This window comes from Pristis pectinata, chromosome 7 (genome assembly GCF_009764475.1).
Source record: "Pristis pectinata isolate sPriPec2 chromosome 7, sPriPec2.1.pri, whole genome shotgun sequence".
Classification (NCBI taxonomy): domain Eukaryota; kingdom Metazoa; phylum Chordata; class Chondrichthyes; order Rhinopristiformes; family Pristidae; genus Pristis; species Pristis pectinata.
This window is the reverse complement of record NC_067411.1, coordinates 65,665,321-65,683,656: the sequence shown is the minus strand read 5'-3', so window position 1 is coordinate 65,683,656 and position 18,336 is coordinate 65,665,321. Positions and strand designations below refer to the sequence as shown.

The window sequence follows — 18,336 nt, the reverse complement described above, 5'->3', positions numbered from 1 at the left end:
CTCGCACCACATACCAGCAAAATAACTACAGCAATATCCTCATTAAACTTTTGCACTGTTATTCCCCACACCCCTCCAACCACCACCTCTCGCGTCACTGCCAATGCATGTGTACAATTCAAATCAGAATTTGCACCTAGCCCATTATAGTCACCTTGAAACTCCCGACCGCTATTTTCCAATTAAAAGCTTAATAGCCCTGGAAACGGAGTTCATGTGGTGAAGTTTAACATTGCCTCCTGCTCGGAAACGTTTTCTGCTGCGATCCCATTATTTGCTTGAATAAACCCTTTTGAAATGCAGAAATAGGAGTCGGGGTGTCAGGTGTTCCTTCACAATACTGACTCACGCAGGGGACATTTCACCATCCCAAAACTACACCCACAGCCAATCCGGGCTGAGATATATACCACACATACAAGAAGAACAAAATAAATAAATCCCACCACTCATTCATTTAGCTCCCATAAAACCAGTTTAGGGATTCGAGTGTGTGAAGTCGCTGCTGTTTAAATCTCCAACATCTCACGCAGTCAAGTGGAAGGGAATCGCTGGCGGCCTCTACGTTTGGGAACGCGGGGACCTTGTCAAATTACAAATGCGAAAAAAATGGTAAATCGAAACCAACCCCAAACGGTGCGGTGTTTTTAGAAGAAGTGAGACGGTTGGAAAGGCGGCGCCGTTCATTTTTTTAATGGTCTGTGGCTTTTTACATAGGAACAGCTCACTCATTTGCAGTGCAGTACCTGCAGTCCATTCCGCTGTGTTAGACTGGCTTTTATCCTTGACAACTGAGCATTTGAGCTCATTACCTTCCAATATCTGCAGTTTGGAACAAAAATTCGATCCACCCCACATCCCCCGTTTTAATGTTTGTATCTTTAATTTTAAAATCGACTGAAATGGCAAACGAACGAGGTACGTGTGGCGGCGTGAAGTAACCACAACATTCCTACACGTGGCCTGAGTTCATTATCTGGGATTGAAACGCGGACACTATCTCCCGAATTAAGTCTGCAAGGGTCCCAGTCCTCAAAACTGCCCACCTTTACCCTACTCACCAGTTCCTTCCACCAGATTAAAAGTAACTTGATAACATGATTTACCCCGGATTGAAGGTATAAACATACATAAAACAATGAAATTGAATTAGACAATGAGACATTATTTGGATTTATTTTATTCTACATGGGCACAAAGTCATTCTTAACGACCATAACTGTGAGGTAAATTTTAATACAATTAAAATTTTTAAAAAGGAGGAGGGTATGTGGAACCAACGTACACGTTTATGTGTCAATGAGTATTCATCATGGACATTTATAAATGTAGCTGAAGATGACTTTAAAAGCCATCTGGTTTCATACAGAAAAGTAGAGACTAGCGGCAGTTATTCTTCTAGCAAAAAGAACGCTGTGTACCCTTAAGGCGACCTGTTAATCTACACCACATCCCTGGCAAAGGCTTCAGTTGCCTCCGTGCTTCAACGTCTAACTCGGATTTGTGGGCCTCCTGCAAATGGAGTGACCTGCAGCAGGAATTATATTTCTGTCCTGATTCCAGTATCAACTCGAACCAACAACTCACGGTAGAGGGGCGATAGTACGGGACTGCCGCTACAATCTGGACAGCATTTTACAGCTTGGGACCACTCACACTCTTTACCTTGTAAAGTTGTGTGCATTAAAAATGAACTATTCTTGTGCACATCTCTTTAAAACTATTACATAAACCACACAGTACATTAGTTTGCTACCACCTTATGAATTGAGCAACTGCTCCCTTTGCACATTTTGCAACAATGTTTAGGATAGAACATTCCAGAGACGGTCTGTCCGCCTCATTCTGCTTGTAGTACTGGAGATCTATGCTCCAGAACTCGCTGCACCTCTGGCCAAGATGCTGTACAGATTAGACGGCGCACAGTAGAGAAATGCTTCTTTGCACAATGCAAGTTATTTGTTTCTAATTTCAAATAACCAGCTATCCTGCCCTAACTTAGAATATGAATGGGAGGAAGGTACTGAAACAATAATATGAAATCTGAAATAACAACATTTTGCAACTATATAGTGCCAATAACATGGTGAATCAGCCTAAAGAGCATTTTTTATTTACTAATTTCTTTGGGATCTGCATGATGCAAGTAAAGGCCAGCATTTATTGGCCATCACCAGTTGCCTTTGAGAAAGTGGTGGTGAGCTGCCTTCTTAAACCGCTGTACTCCGGTGAAGGTACTCCCATAGTGCTGATGGGCAGAGAGTTCCGGGATCCATACTCAGTTTACAGCGAAGAACCAGCGACGTATTTCCATGTCAGGATGGTGGGTGACTTGGAGGGGAACCTTCAGGTAGTCTTGCTGCCAGGCACTCGAAGCCCTTGTCGATCTTGATGGTAGAGGTCAAAGGTTTGGGGGTGTTATTGGAGAAGTCTAGGCAAATAGGTGCAGTGCATTTTGTAGATGTAAGCGCTGCAGTCACTGTGCTCCAGTGACGGAGGGAATGAATGTTGAGGGTGGAGGATGGGACATGAAGTAAGTGGGCTGCTCTGCCCTGAGCATCCTGGCTGGGTATCACTAAGCAGGTTGTTGGTGTGAGTCATCCAGGCAGATGGAGAGCATTCCATCACATTCCTGGCTTGTCTTGTAGATAATAGAAAGGCTTGGGGGGGGGGGGGGCAAGGAGAGAGTCACTTGTCATAGGATACCCAGCCTCTGACCTGCTCATGTAGCGTAGTCTTTATGTGGCTGATCAAATTGATTTTCTGATCAGTGGTGACCCCAAGGATGTTGATGGAGACGAACTCAGCAATGGTAATGCCATTGAATGTCAAATGTAGGTGGCTCAACTCTCTCTTGTTGGAGGTGCACATTGCCTGGCACTTTTGTTGTATGTTGTTGGGACGTGTTAGCCCAGGCCTTGACATTGTCCAGGTCTTGCTGCATGCAGACATCGGCTGCATCATTTGCTGAGAAGTCGCAAATAGAATTGAGCAGGTGGGCAAACATTGGGGAACTTCTCCACCTCTGGCCCTGTTGTGGAATGAAGGTCACTGATGAAGCAGCTGAAGATGGTTGAGCCTGAGACACTGCCCTGAGGAACTCTACAGTTAAGTCCTGAGACTGGGATGATTGATCTCCAACAACCACAAGCATCTTTCTTTTTTTGAAGGTAAGACTCCAACCATTGGAATGTTCTCCCCTTGATGCCCATTAACTTCAGTTTTACCAGAGAGGCTTAACGCCACACTCAGTCAAGTGCAGCCTTGACATTGAGTGCAATAACACTCACCTCTGGAATTCAGTCCTTTAATCAATGTTTGGGCAAAGGCTGTGATGAATTCTGGAGCTAAGCCGTGCTGGTGAAACCCAAACTGGCATCAAAGAGCAGGTTATTACTGTGTAAGTGCTGATTAACCACACTGTGATTGATATCTTCCATCACTTTCCTTATGATTGTGAGAATACTGATAGGGTTGTTGTAAGCTGAATTGGATTTGTGAACAGGACATACCTGGCCAAATTTCCACATTGGCATATAGGTGCTAGTGTTGTAACAGTGCTGCAGCAGTTTGGCTAGAGATGCAGCTAGTTCTGGAGCACAGGCCTTCAGTATACAGCTAGGACATTGTCTGGTCCCATAGCCTTTGCTGGAGCTGGTCCTCTCAAATGGTTTTTTATGCTACAAGGAGTGAATAAAATTGATTGAAGACTTGTGTTGCAGCAGGGAATCTCAGGAGGAAGATCAGATGGATCATCTGGCTGAACTTGGTTGCAAATGCTTCAGCCTTGTGCTTACTACTTGCATAGCAATACTACTTGCATAGTCTCCATAGATGCTGCCTGACCTGCAGAGTTCCTCCAGCATTTTGTGGGCATTGCTTACTACTTGCATGCTGAGTCTTCCTCGTGTCTTTAACTGTCCACCATCATTTACAACTGGATGTTCCAAGACTCCAGACTATTGCATGCTGCTTTTATTGTTTAGCACACTTAAAATGCCACATCGAAACAGCTAGTCTTAATGAGCATGTGCAATCTAACACTCATTGATCCTGGCACTACCTATGGTATAATCAAGGGCTATGTGAAGGCGTGTTTAATGATGGTTGTATTTTCCTTTAATAAGACCATAAGACATAGGAGCAGAATTAGGCCATTCGAGTCTGCTCTGCCATTCACTCATGACCGATTTATTTTTCTCTCTCAACTCCACTCTCCTGCCTTCTTCCCGTAACCTTTGATGCTTAATGTTTTGATATTGTCCCGGCTTCCAACTAGCTTCCAAAACCTTTGATATTTCACAGCTGGAAAGAGAGCTCCATGTCTCTACCTAACAAAATCACAGAGCAGGAGTTTAGATTTACAGCCATCAGCGGCAACATAGTACAATCCTGAAATGTCAACTGCAAAGAATTTTTTAACTGCAGCAATCAATCTTGGATCAGCAGTATAAAATTATAGCTGTCTTTCAACATGCATTTGCCCAGGCCCTATTGCTTAGTTTCTCATCAAAGATGAGTAGATCTCACAATACAGCATTCCCTCAGACTGCAATGAATCGTCAGCCTGGACTTTAAACTCATGTCCATCCCACAACCTTTGGTTTAAAGATAGAAAATAAAACTAACCGTGAAACCAGGGTGACACATTGCAAATGCTTGGGCTTGTCAAGAGGGGAAAACATGGTCTTTTTGACTTTAAATTGCAAAAAAAAACATATATTTAGCAAAAAACTGCAGATACTAGACAACTGACATAAAAGCATAAAATGCTGGAAACACACAGCACGCCAGGCAGCAACAGATTTTACATTTCAGATTGATGACTCTTCATCAGAAATGATGAAGAGCCGTCAATCTGAAATGTTAAATCTGTTTCTTCCTCCAGAGATGCTGCCTGAGCTACAATTTTTTATTTACATCCCACTTGTTTAACTGGAGTTGCAATTCATCACTCACAGAACACACATCTACTATGTATCTACGGAACATAAAATTTCTGTTTTTGTGAACTTCTTTGAAATAAATATCCGTAATGCTCCTGAAAAAACATGATGTTATATTCCCACTTTTACATTGTTGTGAGGTATTTTATGGTAAAGCTTCAGGAATTGGGTCAAGATTTATATACAATTGTGAAGATGATTTCACCTAGTTGGAATTTTAACAAGGAACAGGAAAAATCCAGACTGATATTGAACCTCCTTGGGACTGTAAAAATGTTGATTGGCACATTTATAATGTAGAGCAAGGCTGGAAATTCCCACCTATTCTTTTTGTAAACCAAGGAATTGGCATTCTACAAATACAACAAACTGGTACTTCCAAAGATCTTTGCCACTAAATGTAGAGAGTGCACAGTCAGCAGTTCAGCTGTAACCAAGCACCAGAATCATTCAAGACTGATTTTTTTAGAACATCGGCAGAATAAATTGGTTACCATCTCCACTTAAATGCAAGACGAAGAAGCAGATAAACAAATAATTCTGTTTTTCACCCTCTGCTTTATTATGACATGAGACATGAATAGAATAATTTGGGAACAATGCCATAATTTTCTGTTCTTGTATAAAATATTGCTCAGTTACAAACCATCAAATATCACCTATCAACCCTCACTGATCTTCCACTGAGGTATCAAAATGAAGCATCAAAGATACCATCAAACAACTGCTACTCAGTCATAACTTAATAAATTCATAGTTTTGGTTCTAACAGAACTGTTTGCATTTACATTTTCTCCCTGACTTATTCCAGACCTGGTACAGGTACTGAATTAGAAAGGAGAACTGTAAATCACTGCAGGTGACATCAAGGCAGCAGCCAACCAAGTGTGGTTTCAGTACCCTGATGTTAGTGGTATTCCAAACCTCTGATGGTTGGAATCGTATCCAACACGAAAGGGCAACATGGTTGCTGGATCTATTGCTGAGATCTAGGTTTCCTGTGTTTTTGGACCAACTACCCTCTGTTGCTTCATCAATGACTTCCTTTTCATCACATGGCGAGGAAAGGGACTGTTCCCGAAATATTTTATGCCTATCTCATGTTATAATGAAGGAGAGAATAAAAGAATGATTTATTTATTTATTTATCCATTTATTCATGGGATGTGGATATCACAGACAATGTTAACATGTACTGTCCATCCCTAATTGCCCCTGAACTGAGGAGGTAGTAGAATCAACCCCATTGGTGGTTCTGAAGTCAAATATTGTCCAGGCCAAGTAGGGAAAGCAGATATTAGTGAATTAAATGGGTTTTCCCAGTAGTTTTGTCCTTACCAGTACCGAAGTTAGCTTTAAATTCAAATAATTTAATAAAGATGGAATTAAATTCCTTAGCTATTATGCTCGAGTTGAAACTCATGTCTCTAGATCAATGATCCAGAACTCTGGTTAGCCCAGCAAGTGTGGTAGGGATGGTACTTCAGCAGTTAATGCTGCTACCTCACAGCTCCAGGGAACCAGATCTGCTTCTGACCTGTGCACTACCTGTAGGGAGTTTCTAGGGAATAATCACTTTGGAATTATAATCACTGTTGTAAATTAGGCAAATAGAACAACCAGGTTATGTACAGGAGGATTCCATAAGTCGTAGTGATCGGATGATATGGAGGAAGGTTGAGAAGTGCATTTGGGGCAGTTAGAAATCCACCAAAGATCAGGTCAAATATTGCCTAATTTCCTTCCAAGGTTGAAGGTTAAACAATGGCTGAGATATTTGAGAACCCTAAAAGTCTTTGTTGGAACACTGGGGCTCACTAAGTCACCTGTGGGGAAAGGACCATCAGTATTGCGTTCCATCTGAAACCCAGCACCGCTGATAGTGCACGACTCTCTCACTACTGCATGAAGCAGCCCGTGTCAGCACAGAGCAGGAGTTCAACAAAATCAAGCCTTGGGCTGACAAGTGGCAGGTAACATTTATGTCACATCAAGCAATGGCCATCCTCAACTTGAATGGCACCACCTTTGCAGAGATTCCGAATGTCAACAACCTGAAATACTATTGCCAGAAGCTTTACTGAATCCAACATACCACCAACTTTGCAAAAAGACCAGAAAAGACCGGAATACTCTTAGTACTAATGCTGGATATTCTTGTTTAAAAAGAGCTATATATATATATACTGTATATAAACATCATTTATCTTGCTTCCTTTTCAATCTTAGGAACACTTTGTAGCCCTTTCTGTATGGTTTGAAGTGTGACTGTGGGAATTGTAGTGCTGATGTGTGGACATTTAATTCTCACAAACAACAATGCAAAAACATCCAGGTAATTTGTTTCAGTGTTGTTAATTGATTAATAAATATTGACCTAAGCACTGGTGGAGGTCCCCTGTTCTCCTGGGATTCTTTACATCCACCCAAGATGGTAATCAAGGTCATATTTTGATGTGTCCTTGTGTTAACTGTCCATGACATCAAGGCAACTTTCAAATGAATACAGGATCAAGGAAAACTTCAAATCAATGGAAATCATGAGTCCTCTGGTTCGTTTCAGTGGAAGATGCTTGTGATTGCCAGAAACCAGTAATCTCAGCCTAAGGACATAACTGCAGGAGTTCCTCAGTCATGTCCAAGGGCCAATCGACTTTAATTGCTTCAGTAATTAATTTCTATCCATCGCAGGGTCAAAAGTGGGAATGCTGACAAAATGTTCAATTCATTTTGCAACTTAGATAATGAGACAATTTTTGTCTGAATGCAACAAGACCTGATCAGGATTCAGGTTAAATGGCAGGCAACATTTACACAAGACATGTGCCAGCGATGATCATATCCAACAACAGTCTGCTCACCAACCTTTTGACATCCAACAGCATTTCCATTAGGAATTCCTCAGTATCTGTACTGTGAGGCCACCCTTTGACCAGGATGAGTCTAGCCATGAAAATATCGTTGTCGTTGTGGCTATCCCTCGAGGTCGAAGATGATGGTCTTCGTTCCGTTGATCTATTTATGGGCTCTCAAGTGGCTTATGAGTCCAATCTTGGCTCTGAAAGTTCTTATGCATTCAGGACAGGTAGTTCCAGATGGCAGATCGGGCTTTGTTTGTTGCTGCCTCTCTTTCCATTTTCTTCTCTTTTTCTCTAATTCCTCACATCTGTTGGCTTCAAAAGTTGCTGTTCCTTCTCGAATGATGGCTTGCCAGAGCTTCCTGTCCTTGGCATTGGTTTCCCAATTGTTGATGTCGATGTTACATTTCTTCATGTTGGCTTTTAAGACGTCTTTGAATCTCTTCTGTTGTCCGCCTCTTTTACGTTTGCCTACTTTAAGCTGGGAGTAGAAGATTTGTTTCGGCAGACGTTTGTCTTTCATCCGAACAACATGACCGCTCCAGCTTAGTTGTTTCTTGATAACATAGGCTTCAATGCTTGTTGTTTTTGCTTCATTTAGCACGCTGATGTTGGTTCTTCTATCTTCCCAGCTGATATTTAAGATATTTCGAAGACAGCATTGATGGAACTTTTCAAGTGCCTTCAGATGTCATCAGTATGTTGTCCAAGTTTCTGATGCATACAGGAGCGTTGGGATCACCACTGCTTTGTACACTAACATTTTAGTGTCTGTTCGGATGTCACAATCATGAAAGACTCTTGTTCAGAGACGTCCAAAAGCTGTTCCAGCACATTTAAGATGATGTTGGATCTCGTCATTAAGGTCAACATTGGAGGAGAGGTAACTTCCAAGATATGGAAATGTGGACATGAAAATGTATTGGCTATAAGAATAGGTCAGAACCTCGGTATTATATTGAAAATGACTCACCTCCAGACTTCTTAGCCTTTCCAATGTCTTCAAGGAACAAGTCAGATGTTTGGCGGAATACTGTCCACTTAACTGAATGAATACAGCTCCAACACACAAATCATCTAGGATAATGCAGACCCTTTGATTGGCAGTCTATCCTCCATATGAAGTATCCTTTCCCTCCATTACTGTGGCTGTATTGCATACCATCCCTATGATGCAAAACGATAACTTTCCAAGACCCCCTGAACACACAAGTTCTACTGCCTGGATTTACAAGTTACTAGGTGCATGGATAGATACATTGTTGCCACCTGCAATTTCCCCTCCATCCTGACCTGGAAAGATCATGACATTTCTCCATCATCACTGGATCAGAATCCTAGAATACCTAATCCAACAGTACATGAAAATCAAAAAAACTGCAGATGCTGGAAATCTAAAATAAAAACAGAAAATGCTGGAAACACTCAGCAGGTCGGGCAGCATCTGTGGGTAGAGAAACAGTTAATATTTCATGTCTGGGAACCTTTGTTAGGACTTTGAGAAACAGTAGATAGTGTAAACATACCTCTGGTCCTGAATGGGTCCAAATTGTGAAGGGTAGAATTAGAGCAGAAATTTATGTGGGACAAGTTGGAACCAGAGCTATCTAAGAAAAGAGATGTGACTGTGGAAGTGAGTTTTGGTCAATGTCTTATCAAGGACCAGAAGGAAAAGAGAAACCATGTAGGGGGAAAGAGGCAAAAGGGACAGATGGAAGACCCCCAGAGAGCAGAGAGCTTCTTCAAAGTTTGCGTTCTTGGTTCTGTCAACAGTTCCAGACCTTAAATGTTAACTGTTTCTCTTTCCACAGATGCTGCATGACCTGCTGAGTGTTTCCAGTATTTTCTACTTTTATTATCCAACAGTACTGTGGTCTGTTGACATTTTTCCACTGTGGTTCAAGAAGGCAGCTCACCAACTTCTCAAAAGCAATTAAAAATAAGTAATATGTGGTGGCTTTCTTAGGGAAGTCCAAATCCTATGTAAGAATTTTAAAAAAGTTAAAAATCTAACCTACACTCAGTGGATTATTCTTCCAATTGATCCTGCACCTGCAGCTTCACTGTTTACAATAAACTGAAAATGGAAAATGCAAATAGGTAGATCGATGGAAACATCAGACAAAGATTAAGTACTCAGTTATAATTCACCGCTAGACCAATGCCTATTATTTGTATTCAATCCTTCTTAAAGGCAGATGCATTTCTGAGGCACACTTTTTATTTATTTGACACTATATTATACATTGCTGCTTATGTATTCTTTCTCCCTGCTACTTTTCAAACCACACTGCTTTGCGATGCTGAGGGTATGACATCTGTCTGTTAAAATTCATGCACATGCTGCATTTGGATTTATGCATGGAAATTCCACACATTATATAATGCATGCTTTTTTTGACTGTGTTCCTAAAATCTCTCCTGATTAATGATGACTGTTATCAAAATGGGAATTGCTTGTGTGGATTTACAAGATACAACTGACCAATTGATTGTATAAGCAAGGACTCAGCTGTTTTAATTGATGTTGGTGCACAGGCAAATTATCAGGACTCATGGGGCTGTATGTTTTTGAAAAGGCAAGAGAAAGAACCAGAAGCTGGACCCAGGCATGCAAAATTCTAATAGGAAGCATGTCTACTATATGGAATGGGGACACCTCAGGCTCTGGATCTACGCCTCAGCAAGAAATTTGTTCAGAGGCTGTGCCTTCTCTTGGAATCATAGCTGCATCCAGGGACAATATCAAAACTGCACTAACTATAACAGAGAAAACAATAATAACAAACATTCCTTTGCAATAGTAGCCCTCCTACACAATGGCTGGAGATGTGATTAGGATGTGTGGCTGGATGCACGAAAAGACCCTCAAATTTTCTCAATTGTAACTTTTTAGATTTGTTGGATCCACTTTCAATATGGCTTCACAATCCTTTTTCTTTCCCAAAAGACACAAGTTACTGGATCAATTTACAATAGGTAAATCACTTAGAATGGGTTAGGCAGTTTGTTAAACATGCCAACCCATAAATGATTTACCCTTTCTACTCTGAGGGTATATAAAGTAAAATATTAACATCCCAAAATTCCAAAAGGCCTTTGATAGTATATTGTGTAAAAGACTCCTTTACAAGCTAAGATCAGTCGTAAGATGTGGATCTGCAAAGAAAAGGGTACTTGTCGGAGAAAAGATTATAATGTGGCTGGGATATTTGTTAGGTCAACCCACAGTCTCATACTGGGAACCCTGCTCTTTCATGGAGGGAAGATCATTGATGAAGCAACTGAAGGTAGAAGACCCTAAGTAATTACCGTGTACAATTCCTGAAGGAGTCTTGCACCAGAAATGAATTGCCTCAACATCTTCCTTGCTCTTACATTTCACCCAGATATTGCACAGTTTGTAGCTGAAATGGCCCCACCATTTGTTAACTGCATCAATTAATTGGCTGTTCAGTTGGCCATATTATTATGTCTTAGATTAAGCACACCAAAGATCCGGGGAAATGCACTGAATAAATCAGTCAATTTACCAAAATGCATTCAGAAAGTGTCAAACCCTTTGCCTGTTTGTCTGGACATTACAATGGATTTCACCCACGTTTATCCTCAATACAGGTGCCATCAACTCCCATAAATTTATTTAATTATTCAAACATTTTGAGGTCATCAAAAAAGCAGGAACAGAGGAGGATAGAATTGTGAGAAGACAGGCTCATGAAAGGCTACGATTATTACCAATATCAGACCAATAGCTTCAGAGTGCAACACATGCCCAAAGAGCGGAGTTACCTTCCAGGTGTGAATTGCTTCTGCAACAGGATTATCCTCTCAGATACTGGAAGGTAGCCACAAAGTTAAACTAACAAAGTGCTTTATAAAACAAAATAACGTAAACTTAAATGAAGGATTTTTTTTCTGTATAGTACCCAGGGAAAGGGAAATCTGAGCTAGCCTGCTCAACACTAATAATGTAACAACATATGCATAAAAGGGTCAGTTGGTCACATGGTACAATTCTTAAAGGGGAACACAATGAATATTGCATCGGTTACCTTCCTACTTTAATAAAACTAACTTTAAAAATAATTGCCCAGTCATTGTGTGGTTTTCTTTGATGCAAAGTCTTCCAAATTCTTGTGTCAAAGAACTGTTCTTTTGTATCTGATATTCAATGTCACAGTTCTCCCAGGTACTGGTGATGAGCTGTCATGTTCTCACTCTGCAGGGCTGGCAGAGCACACTCTGGTTTCCCCACATCTCTTACCTTTCAGCTTCTTCAGTGATCTTCCTGAGATGGTACCCGTTCCTCTGTTCTGGTACTCTCTGCTCCATTGTGACCTTGTATGATCTGGGGTATGGTTTGCACTGAGTCATCACAGCCTTTTCCACAACAGGCATCAGTCTAATGTAGGTTTCATCTTTACTGTTTTCATACCCTTAGTGGTGGCAGGTATTTGTCACTTCTGTTGTACTGACTTGTTTTTGCTGTATCTGCCTACACTTTTTCTCTGGTTCTAGCAGTCTTTATATTGTGTGCTTGTGAATGACTACCTGACACCATTCTTCCTGGAGACACTAGACACTGCAGATGCTGGAACCTGGAGCAAAAAAATCAAATTGCTGGAGGAACTAAGCAAATGTGGAGGCAAAGGGATAGTCGACATTTCAAGTTGAGACTCTGCATCAGGACAGGTCAGCTCTCTAAGTGGTTCACATACCTCACTCAGATAGGACAGGGATTCACTCAGTGAACTAGCTGCAGAAAGCACTGCATTTGTGCAGCGTTCTTTGGCTTCCCATCTCCTTTACTGCCTTGACTTTTGCTGGATCTGGCTTCAGACCCTCTCTGCTGACCAAGTGACCCAAGAAAGCTCACTTTGAGCTTCAGCTTTTACTCCTTTAAATTCAGTTGCTTCTCTCTGCATCTGGTCTTCATGACTGTCAGTTTTGTTTTAACCAAGGTTTACTTTATTAAACAACAGAACATGAGATTAAGGGAAAGGGTATTCTTTTTCCTGTGTGCCTACTTGCAGAAAGGCAAACTAGTTCTAGCTCATTCAAAACTAACTACATACACACCGAAGAGCGAAAGGTCACATGGCAAATTCTTGAAAGGTATATACCCAATATATATAAGAAAGAAATGAGGCAAAAGAGGAAGGAAAAAACATATCTTGTATATTTTTGGTGCATGCAGACAGAACTGCATATTAAGGGCCCATTTTAATATTGAAGGAATGTAAACACAATTTCAGGTCTTTTCTAATATTAAAAACATCTGAAGATAAGAATATAAGGAATCCAACAGTTCGCCTGAGAACATTTAGAATAAGGCTTTATGCCTGGTTCCAGTTATATGTGGTGTGAGGTACACTTTGGAGAGGCCTTATTGCAGCTGGAAAAGAGCTTAGGATGACCACAGTCGGGTTAATGTGTACCAGAAACTCCTTCCCAATAAAGTTAAATTGCACCCAAAAATTTAACTTAGAACATTTCATCATTAGTTTTCAGCCAACAAGATTATTTTCCAAAAATATATATTTTGTTCATAAAGTTTGCAGATAAATAACATCCTAGACTGCTACCTTGCTTAGTGTTCAGTATGCATTCTCAGGAACGAGAGAGCTGATGGAATCAGCACTAAGATGGTCTTTATAGTGTTATATATAGAGAGATTCGTTGCTGACAGTGCTGCTGTCCTGTGAACCCAACACAAACTCCTGCCCTCTCCACTTCTGCACTGGGAGCCTGGTTACTGGGAACCTGGTGCATAACCTTCCCTCCCTGTTGTTGTGTGCTGCCATGCTGGGAACCAGACACAAGTTTGGCAACGGATGGCTCCCAGCTCAGTGTGGAGCAGCTGCCTGTGAGGGTTAGGGTTGGGTGAGATGCACTGTCTGAGATGAGGGGCTTGGGCTGCATGGTGAGTGCAGCCATTTCTGGGGACTAGCAGCACCTGCTCCATGTATTGACACATTGGCCGGATGCTACGGTCTCTCCCATCACCTCCTGTTGGATGAGGTGCAAGTTGTTGTTTCCCCCAACCTTTGTTTGGCTGCATAACTCTCCCAGGAAGGTTGATAACAAGCTCAGTAGTGGCTGTTGCAACCTTCCTGACAGACTCAACATGCAAACAAGATTACAGTGACAGTGAGGTGGGTAGCCTTGCCTCACTCCAGGTTTGTTCCAGAACTTTCCATTTCCCACCCTTAAATATAACTTGTGCTACTGATCTCAGTGTAGAGTAATTGTATCCAATTGCTGATTAGTTGCCAAAAACCCAATTTGAGGAGCATGTCCATTGAGTTTTGTAGTATCCTGTCAAAGGTCTTCATCTAATCCAAGCTGGTAAGGCAAGTCTTCACTCCACTCCACTGCTCAGAGGTGAATGTTTCATTGAGCATCATGGAGGAAACAGGCCCTTCAGCCCACTGAGATTGTGCCAACCATCAGTCACCCATTCAACACTAATCCTACATTAATCCATATTCCCATCAACTCCCCCCAGATCCTACCACTCACCTAAACAGTAGGGGGCAGTTTACATCAGGGGCAATCTTCCTGCTCATTAAGGTGCAGGCAAGGAGGATGTCACTGAACTGCCCTCTTCCTTAAGGCTGACAATCACGGAGCTGCCTCTTTGGAAGGGAACTTTGAGCACACCCCATCCTGCTCCATGGAACAAAACAAAAAGACTCCAAGGAAATGAAGGAGGCTTGCTGGCTCTTTACTTGCTGAAGTTCTTCCTCCACAATCGTTCCCACTGGCAGCAGCAGCAGTAGATTTCTCATGCTTTCCTGGAGTTGGTACATTTCTCTCTGACTTTCTTTGCTTTCTAAACACTTTTGAGGAAGAAAAAGCTCTTGATTGCTTCCTACCAGTGCACCGGGGAGTCAAAGAATTGGTACACAGATCGCCAAACTGTGTTGTCCTTTTTAAGTTCCCCAACATTTTCTACAGTCACCAAATTCATATTCAGCTTCCATTTTCCCCTGCAGCTGTCCTGTAGGTGAGTCAGCCTGCAGAAGGCAGTGGTCGGATTCAAAACATCAGCATTTGGGACACAAAGAGGAAGTCTATCCAGGGCCATAATGTCCCATCTGATCTTAACCTGGGATATTGTCGTAGAGTCATAGATAGTCACAGAGTCATAGAATTGTACAGAAAGCAAACAGGCCCTCAGGCACACCATCTCCACGCCAAACATTGTACTTATCTACTGTATACTAATCCCATTTAACCACATTTGGTCTGTAGCCTTTATGCTTTAGCGATTTAACTGCTTGTTTAGATGCTTCTTAAATGTACTGAGGGTACCTACCTCCACCACCTCCTCAGGCAGCATGTTCCAGATTCCAACCACACGCTCTAAAAAAATTCCCACTCAGATCCCCTCTAAACTTTCTAGCTCCCACCTTATACCTTATATGGGCAGACACGGTAGTGTAGTGATTAGCCTAACGCTATTACAGTGCCAGTGACCCGGGTTCAATTCTGGCCACTGTCTGTAAGGAGTTTGTGCATTCTCCCCATGTCTGCGTGGGTTTCCTCTGGGTACTCCGGTTTCCTTCCACATTTCAAAGACGAACGGGTTAGGAAGTTGTGGGCATGCTATGTTGGCGCTGGAAGTGTGGCCACACTTGCTGGCTGCCCCCAGAACACGCTATGCAAAAAATGCATTTCACTGTGTGTTTCAATGTACGTGACTAATAAAGATGCTGTATCTTATCGTATCTTATCTTACCACCGTATAAAGTTGCTAAGGGTGATGCACAGCTTGCCATTTAATCAGATCGTCCAGTAGCATCAATGATGCAGTTGCAAATGACGCCCAGGATGACCAGCTGGGATGTCACCAGCCGCAGCGAGAGCTGGTGGAAGATGACCATGACATCCACGTTGAAAAGCTGACATTTTGTACATTGTTTACTCTAGGTGCCTGTGTTGCTTTATAGCATTTCCTCTATTGCAGCTTTTCTGGCCAAGTTCTCCTCTAACCTCTCTTCATCTGAAGGCAGTGAATTATCTGCTTCTATAAACTTGCCCATAAGACTGTTTATCACGTGTCAGTGTAATTTAGAGAATATTCTCAGGCAATTCAACTCTGAAAAGCTATTAAAGTTATGATTGTTCAGACATATTCATTTCCACCGAGAGTTACTTAAGCCAAATCCAGGTTCTTCCTAATCAGCATAATTTACCATTATACTGGACAAGGTCTTTAAATACTTCAATTGCCTGACCTTTTTTAAATGGAGCGTTATTCAACAAACATATGTAAAACAAAAAACCAGTCATTTATAAGGCAGTTTTTTGTTTGGAATGGCCAAGAATAAACAATATGGAATATTATTCATGAGAATGTGTTTGACTAAGAAAACTCAAAATCTGTTTGATCTGAGTTACAGAGTCACAGAGCAATACAGCACGGATACAGGCCCTTTGGCCCAACCAGTCCATGCTGACCGCGGTGCCCACCTAGCTAGTCCCAGTTTCCTGCGTTCAGCCCATATTCCTCTCAGCCCCACCCCTCCATGATCCAATGCAAGTGCTTCTTAAATGATACCATTGTACCCGCCTCAACCACTTCTTCTGGCAGCTCGTTCCAAGTACTCACCACCCTCTGTGTGAAAAAGTTGCCTGTCAAGTCCCTTTTAAATCTTTCCCCTCTCACCCTGAGTCAACTGTGGGATCATCTGTAACAGTAGTTTAGGACTCTCACCACAGAGTCAAGAAGCTTTTGGGTTCAATCCCTACTCTGCTGATGAAGAAACCCATGAAAGAGATTTCCTTCACTTTGAACTTCAATTTTTCCTTGTTCAAATTCAGTTGCTTCTCTCTGTATCTGATCTTCAGGGCTGTCAGTTTTTAACCAATGTCTACTTTATTGGACAACAGAACCTGAAATAGAGGGAAAGAGTATTCTTTTTCTGTGTGCCTACTTGTAGAAAGATAAATTGGATTTGGCCCATTCAAAATTAACAACATACACATAAAAGAACAATTGGTCACATGGCAAATTCTTGAAGGGGTACATACCCAATGTACGGTAGCATGCAAAAGTTTGGGCACCCCTGGTCAAAATTTCTATTACTGTGAATAGCTAAACGAGTAAAAGATGACCTGATATCCAAAAGGTATAAGGTTAAAGATGACACATTTCTTTAATATTTTAAGCAAGATTACTTTTTTATTTCCATCTTTTACTGTTTCAAAATAACAAAAAAGGAAAAGGGCCTGAAGCAAAAGTTTGGGCACCCTGCATGGTCAGTACTTAGTAACACCCCCTTTGGCAAGTATCACAGCTTGTAAACGCTTTCTGTAGCCAGCTAAGAGTCTTTCAATTCTTGTTTGGGGGATTTTTGCCCATTCTTCCTTGCAAAAGGCTTCTAGTTCTGTGAGATTCTTGGGCCATCTTGCATGCACTGCTCTTTTGCGGTCTATCCACAGATTTTCGATGATGTTTAGGTCAGGGGACTGTAAGGGCTATGGCAAAACCTTCAGCTTGTGCCTCTTGAGGTAGTCCATTGTGGATTTTGAGGTGTGTTTAGGATTGTTATCCTGTTGTAGAAGCCATCCTCTTTTCATCTTCAGCTTTGTTACAGACGGTGTGATGTTTGCTTCCAGAATTTGCTGGTACTAATTGAATTCATTCTTCCCTCTACCAGTGAAATGTTCCTCGTGCCACTGGCTCTGGCTGCAACACAAGCCCAAAGCATGATCGGTCCACCCCTGTGCTTAACATTTGGAGAGGTGTTCTTTTCATGAAATTCTGCACCCTTTTTTCTCTAAACTTTCCTGCGTCCTCACCACAAAATTCAGCGTCAGAAGTTTGCAAAGGAACATCTAAACAAGCCTGATGCATTTTGGAAACAAGTCCTGTGGACTGATGAAGTTAAAATAGAACATTTTGGCTGCAATGAGCAAAGGTATGTTTGGAGAAAAAAGGGTGCAGAATTTCATGAAAAGAACACCTCTCCAATTGTTAAGCACGGGGGTGGATCGATCATGCTTTGGGCTTGTGTTGCAGCCAGTGGCATGGGGAACATTTCACAGGCAGAGAGAAAAATGAATTCAATTAAATACCAGCAAATTCTGGAAGCAAACATCACACCCTCTGTAAAAAAGCTGAAGATGAAAAGAGGATGGCTTCTACAACAGGATAACGATCCTAAACACACCTCAAAATCCACAGTGGACTACCTCAAGAGGCACAAGCTGAAGGTTTTGCCATGGTCCTCACAGTCCCCCAACCTAAACATCATCGAAAATCTGTGGATAGACCGCAAAAGAGCAGTGCCTGCAAGATGGCCCAAGAATCTCACAGAACTAGAAGCCTTTTGCAAGGAAGAATGGGCAAAAATCCCCCAAACAAGAATTGAAAGACTCTTAGCTGGCTACAGAAAGCGTTTACAAGCTGTGATACTTGCCAAAGGGGGTGTTACTAAGTACTGACCATGCAGGGTGCCCAAACTTTTGCTTCAGGCCCTTTTCCTTTTTTGTTATTTTGAAACAGTAAAAGATGGAAA

At 41.7% G+C, this 18,336-nt stretch overlaps 1 protein-coding gene across 1 annotated transcript in view; it reads left to right on the top strand.

Moving 5' to 3' along the window:
* dmrt1 (doublesex and mab-3 related transcription factor 1) overlaps positions 1-15,762 on the top strand; it is a 122,780-nt gene extending 107,018 nt beyond the window's left edge. The window contains exon 8 of the mRNA XM_052020626.1: positions 15,600-15,762. Within this exon, the coding sequence (XP_051876586.1) occupies positions 15,600-15,762 (163 nt within the window). The remainder of the gene's footprint in view (positions 1-15,599) is intronic.
* Positions 15,763-18,336: the final 2,574 nt, after the last annotated feature.